We start from the raw sequence: 6,369 nt of genomic DNA on the forward strand, positions 1-6,369 counted from the left end.
TCATCATTTACCCAGAATGCTTTGTGTGTAAATGAAATGGCTCCGTCTGTGTTAAAATATATTTTCAAATTTTTAGGTTAAAAATTATAAAAACTAAACAGCCTACAGTATTTTTACAGTCTTTATTTTACAGTTAAAATAAATGATTATTAAATAAAGTCTGATGTTACAACTAATCATGGATCCTTTAAAACATCACAGCCTCTGTAACTGTGTTTTGGATCCTCCAGGTCCGGTCGGACTGGTTCGTGTACGTCGTTCTGTCCTGTCTGCCGTGGGTCGGTAAGGAGCTTTATGAGAAGAAAGACGTGGAGATGGACCGGCTCCTGAGCCAGATCGAAGGCTACCTCAAGTGAGACGTCCATCTATTTGTTGTTCCGTCATTTATCTCCTCACAGAACCCGATCTCACTCACTCCATGCTTTAATGTCGGCCTTGTTTGCAGAGGTCCATAAAGTACCTGAAAAGATAACTAAGTAAAAGTAAAAATACCTTAACAGAAAATGACTTTGGTGAAAATAAATGTCACTGATGAGCAAACTGCTTAAGTAAAAGTCTTAAAATTGTTCACAAAAATTGATAAAATAAAAGTACTTTTCCACGTTCTGTAACAAATAAACTTAAATTAACAGAACCAAACTGGCTCCACAAAACCAAGTTGATTAAATTGGTCAATTTCTTTAAAATAAAATATGTATATCACCTCAAATTTACTCTACTAGGTTTAGTGGAAATAGTTGACATGATATAGGTGAGTAAATTCAACACTTAATTTTTTAGAGCACATAAACAACTCCTTTCATGATGAGTTAGATATAATTTATAACGGGTAACTACCGTATTTATTGAAGTATAATACGTAAAATTAAATCCATAAAATCATCCATAAAGTTGGGGGGTAGTATTATGCTCGGATAAATATTTTTACTTATGTACTTTAACTGAAATATCGGCTTCATTCGCAAAATGCCCAAGTCCGGAAATGAGACCGCGTCGTAAAAAGCAGTTGAAACGAGCTCACCTCTGACACTCTTTCATTCTTTAGAGTGAGATAATAACAGATCCAGGCAGGTGACATGATGTGAAAAAAGTGGGGGGTGAGTATTCCTACACCTTAGTAATGATAACAAACTAATGACATTAGCGTGTGACCGAGCCGCTCCTCAAACAACAACAAACACATGTTCGTCTGTAATGGCTGCCGTCTACCGATGTTCTGAAAACGTTTGTATCCCTGAAAAAAGTTTCCCCACCAGAGGGGGCGCTCGCGAGTAGGAAGTAATCTGCTTTTCCCTCACAAGATGGTCCAAATCTCATGTGAAGTCTCTGACTTTTGTGTTGGTGCCTCCTGGTGGACTATGTGTAAAATGCCAGAATTCATGTGATGCTGCTACAGCTGATATGTTGTTAAAATAAAATGAACAGTCCAATGATCATTTTACTGATATGTATAAAGACTGCAAAGGCTGAAAAATCTTGAAGTCTGKATGAAATTGGAGGTAGTTTRAGGATTAAATTTTTTAATGCTTTTTAAGCTCAAAAAGGGGGGGGGGGGGTTGTATTATACATAAATAAATACGGTTGGTGTTAAACTTTAAAGTAAAGAAGTAAAAGTATCATTTTTAGGTTTTAAAAGTAACTAAGTAAAAGTCACGATTTAATAAAATACTTGGTAAAATTACAAATCCTCAAAGAAATGACGTAAGTACTGTAACAAAGTAAATGTACTGAGTTACTATAAACCTCTGATGTTTGTCAGGAGGAGAGTGAAGACTCATGTCCCCATGCTGCAGGTGTGGACCGCCGAGAAGCCCCACCCACAGGAAGAGGTCAGCCTTTAAAWGTCTTGTTCTGTTTGATTCTTTGATGTTCAGTTAAAACGACCCGCTCTGTGGGTTTCAGTACCTGGACTGCCTCTGGGCTCAGATCCAGAAGCTGAAGAAGGAYCGCTGGCAGGAGCGCCACATCTTGCGGCCGTACATCGCCTTCGACAGCGTGCTCTGYGAGGCCCTGCAGCACAACCTGCCCCCCTTCACCCCGCCGGGCCACATGCCCGACGCCCAGTACCCTGTGCCCCGGGTCGTCTTCCGGATGTTCGACTACACCGACGCCCCGGAGGTTCGATCCGCTCGCGGTCGATTCGTCGAAACGATCAGCTCGGAGAGAGAGAAACCGCCTTGTTGTTGTGTGTGTGTGTCCGCAGGGACCCGTCATGCCCGGCAGCCATTCTGTGGAGAGGTTCGTCATCGAAGAGAACCTGCAGTGCATCATCAAGACTCACTGGAAGGAGAGGAAAACCTGGTGAGCTGTGAACACCTGAGAGAACCGTCCCGTCTTTACACCTGTTTGATTTATTCATTTTTTCTTCCAGCGCTGCGCAGTTACTTAGTTATCCAGGGAAAAACAAGATCCCGCTCAACTATCACATCGTGGAGGTCTGCTGCRTTTTCTTTTTGTCTCTTTCATTTGAGCTGAGAGATTTAATGAAACCAGTTTTCTCTCCTTTCAGGTGATCTTTGGAGAACTGTTCCAGCTGCCCGTGCCGCCGCACATCGACGTGATGTACACCACGCTGCTGATAGAGCTCTGCAAGCTGCAGCCGGGCTCGCTGCCCCAAGTTGTATCCTGGATTTTAGAGTTCTGCTTTTTTAACGTCGATGCAGGTCAGAGAGAGAGAAAACTGCTGTTTATAAGCTTTAAATTCCAAATGAGCAACAAGCTAGCTTCATGCTAAGAGTAGCTACATTCAAGCTCGAAGCTAAATGTAGAAAAACTAAGAATTAAATCTGTATGTTACACTATTATAGCTAAAAGCTAAATCTAGCAACAGGCTAGTTTAACGATAAAAGTAGCTAAATTCACGCTAAAAGCCAAATGTAGAAAAACTAAGAATTAAATCTACCCTACATTATAGCTAAAAGCTCAATGTAGCAACAGGCTAGCTTAAAGTTTAAAGTAGCAGTACTTTAGTTAAAATCTAAATGTGTTAACAAGCTGGGGAAGAGATTAAAGTACCAAAACGCTAGCTAAACACTAGAGCTAGCCACTGGTTAGCTGAAAGTGGATAAATTCTAACTAAAATCCAAATTTCGCAAACAATCTAGTTATAAGCTAAACCTAGCAGACTAGTTTCAAGTTAAAAGTAGCTAAATTCTATTTAAAAGCTAAATATAGTAACGGTCTAACAGCAAAATTTTGCAACAAGCTAGCTTAAACTTTAAAGTCGCAAAATTCTAGCTAAAAGCTAAATGTAGAAACAAGATAGCTAACAGCAAAATATTGCAACATGCGACCTAAAACTATAAGCTAAAAGTTGCAAAAATTAAGCTAAAATTAAAATGTAGAAAAACACTGGCTTAAAGATATGTTGCAGCATTCTACTTAATCTAGTAACATGCTAGCTTAAAGCTAAAAGTAGCTCAACTTGAATGAATGTATTAACAAGCTGGGTAAAAGAATAAAGTACCAAAACGATAGCTAAAAATAGCAGAAGGCTACTTTAAAAGTAAAAGTGTCAATTGGATTGCTGAAAGTGGCTAAATGCTAGCTATAAGCTAAATCCAGCAAAAGACCAATTTCAAGCTAAAAGTAGCTGAATTCTAGTGAAAAGCTAAATATGGCAAGAATCTAATGCAAATCTAGCAACATGCTAGCTTAAAGGCAAACGTAGCTGAACCTTTTTTATAGTATTTATTCATTTCATTTTAAAAAACAAAACAAAATACAAATCAAATAAAATGAAAGGCGGCAGCAGAAAATAAATCTTATATCTGCTCCTGTTTACTAAAAAATTATATAAATTTCAAACAATAAACCAAATAATAAAACAAAACAAAAAATTGAACTCCTCAAACAATAACTCATACAAATTAAACAATTTCATATTTCTTTAACAATTTTGCTTTGATCATTTTTTTAAAGAAATTAATTGATCCAATGCTTTTATAATCATTTTCCAGATTATTCCACAGTCTTATACCTTTTACTGAAGTGCATCTGTCCTTCAAATTTGTTTGAATTTTGGTTTAACAAACATTTGTAATCCCTTCAAATTATAGCAGCTTTTAACAAAATGAGATGGATGTTTGAAGGAAACACATTTTTATGAGCTCTATACATAACCTGCAGAACGTTACAATCAACCAGCTCATCAAATTTTAATATTTTTAACTGATGAAACAATATATTAGATGGATGATAGTCATGTAATAATTCTTATGGCTCTTTTTTGTAAAACAAAAATAGGGTTAGTAATTGTTTTACATGCATTTCCTCAGACTTCTATACAATAAATCAAATGTGGAACAATTATTGCGTTATTTAGTATAAATAGTGCTTTATCATTAAATAACTCCATAACTTTAGTTAAAATATGTGGTAACAGGCTGGGTAAAAGATTAAAATACCAAAACAATAGTTAAGCCTAGCAATAATAACAAATGTAGCCAAAGGTTGACAAGTAGCAAGCTCAGCTAAAAGTAGCAAAGACTAAGGTTAGCCAAAAAGCACAGCTAGCTAAAAATAGCAGAAGATAACTAGAAGTAGCGTAAGGAGACAGAAACAGCGAGCAGCTGAAGCAGATTCCAGACAGAGCTGCATTTTTATCAACCTCGGTGTGTTTATGAGAAAAAGATTTTAAAGTTAATTTTTCTGATGGGTACAAAAAGTGCAGAACGAGCCGAAGGTTTTAATAAAAGAACGGCTGAAGTGAAGTGGCTTGCAGGAATGTTTCAAATAAACTGATGTGTTTGAGCGTTTTCACCTCAGCGTGTTTTTATCAGCTGGCTCAGGCCACAGAGATGCTCTACATGAGACTGGACACCATGAACACCTCCTGCATAGACAGGTGAGCCCTCCACTCGTTTCATTGGTTAAYAACCCGACAAACGTGGCTACAGAACCGCCTCTCTGCTCTGCTTCAGATTCATCAACTGGTTTTCTCATCATCTGAGCAACTTCCAGTTCCGGTGGAGCTGGGACGACTGGTGGGTGACCTCTGCGTAGACGCGCTTCGTTTGATACGTTTATTTATTTCTAAGATGTGAAACTTGTTTGGGTCGAAGGTCCGACTGTTTGGCCCTGGATCTGGAGATGCCCAAGCCCAAGTTCGTCAAAGAAGTTCTGGAGAAAAGTATGAGGTGTGGAAAGAGAAGCTGTTCTCTCTGTTTGAGGCGATCACCGGAGCCGAGGAGTTAAAATCTTGTCCCGTCCCTCTCAGGCTCTCGTACCATCAGAGGATCGTGGACATCGTCCCGCCAACGTTCTCCGCCCTCATCCCGGCCGAACCCATCTTTACGTTTAAATACGAAGACGAGAGCGCTGGTGAGGAAGCTCCCCGAACCTTTAAACTCTTCAGGGTGTTTTTTAAAATCTAAATAAAATAAATTCTGCTTCCTCAGCTTCGTTACCGGGGTATCCGGTTTCCATCATGGTCGCGAACGCCATCAAGAACCGAGCGTCCAACGAGGAAATCCTCACCGCCCTGAAGGAAGTCCCGAACCCAAACCAGGAAGACGACGACGGTTTGTTCCCAGAGTTTACTCCACAGTGGAGCCCGTTCCTGTTCCTCTGTGGTTTTAAATGATTCCTCTTTGTCCAAAGATTAGTTTTTAATCCCTCGTCTTGTTTGAATGAATGAAACAAAGTTTATTATTAATAGAAACATCTGAATTTGAGACGTTTCTCTTCTTCAGGACAAATAAATGAGTTATTAACAGACTTCTGCAGAACTCAGAGCAGAGAAATTTCTCACTGCCCGAGAAGGAAAAAGCTTTGTTTAAAATTTATAAAAACTTAAATTCCAAACAGGCTAGCTTCAAGCTAAAAGTAGCTAAATTCAAGCTAAAAGCTAAATGTAGAAAAACACAGAATTAAAGCTGTATATTGCAGCATTATAGCTAAAAGTTAAATCTTAGCAACAGGCTAGTTTAACATTAAATATGGCTAAATTATTTCTAAAAATCAAATCTAGCAACAGGTTAGCTTAACACTAAATATAGCTAAATTCTTGCTAAAAGTTAAATCTTAGCAACAGGCTAGCTTAACACCAAATATGGCTAAATTCTTGCTAAAAGTTAAATCTAGCATCAGGCTAGCTTAACTAAATCTAGCAACAGGCTAGTTTAACATTAAATATGGCTAAATTCTCGCTAAAAGTTAAATCTAGCATCAGGCTAGCTTAACTAAATCTAGCAACAGGCTAGTTTAACATTAAATATGGCTAAATTCTCGCTAAAATTTAAATCTAGCAACAGGCTAGCTTAACACTAAACATGGCTAAATTATTTCAAAAAATCAAATCTAGCAACAGGTTAGCTTAACACTAAATATAGTTAAATTCTTGCTAAAAGTTAAATCTTAGTAACAGGC

The 6,369-nt window shown here is 38.1% G+C and overlaps 1 protein-coding gene across 1 annotated transcript in view; it reads left to right on the forward strand.

The window, feature by feature from the left end:
- ncbp1 (nuclear cap binding protein subunit 1) overlaps positions 1–6,369 on the forward strand; it is a 19,130-nt gene that overhangs the window by 5,584 nt on the left and 7,177 nt on the right. Inside the window, exons 6-16 of the mRNA XM_014027325.1 lie at positions 231–352; positions 1,760–1,829; positions 1,903–2,118; positions 2,204–2,301; positions 2,372–2,435; positions 2,510–2,620; positions 4,782–4,846; positions 4,923–4,985; positions 5,064–5,138; positions 5,219–5,322; positions 5,400–5,522. Of these exons, the coding sequence (XP_013882779.1) occupies positions 231–352; positions 1,760–1,829; positions 1,903–2,118; positions 2,204–2,301; positions 2,372–2,435; positions 2,510–2,620; positions 4,782–4,846; positions 4,923–4,985; positions 5,064–5,138; positions 5,219–5,322; positions 5,400–5,522 (1,111 nt within the window). The remainder of the gene's footprint in view (positions 1–230; positions 353–1,759; positions 1,830–1,902; positions 2,119–2,203; positions 2,302–2,371; positions 2,436–2,509; positions 2,621–4,781; positions 4,847–4,922; positions 4,986–5,063; positions 5,139–5,218; positions 5,323–5,399; positions 5,523–6,369) is intronic.

Source organism: Austrofundulus limnaeus, unplaced genomic scaffold (genome assembly GCF_001266775.1).
Source record: "Austrofundulus limnaeus strain Quisiro unplaced genomic scaffold, Austrofundulus_limnaeus-1.0 Scaffold635, whole genome shotgun sequence".
Lineage (NCBI taxonomy): Eukaryota > Metazoa > Chordata > Actinopteri > Cyprinodontiformes > Rivulidae > Austrofundulus > Austrofundulus limnaeus.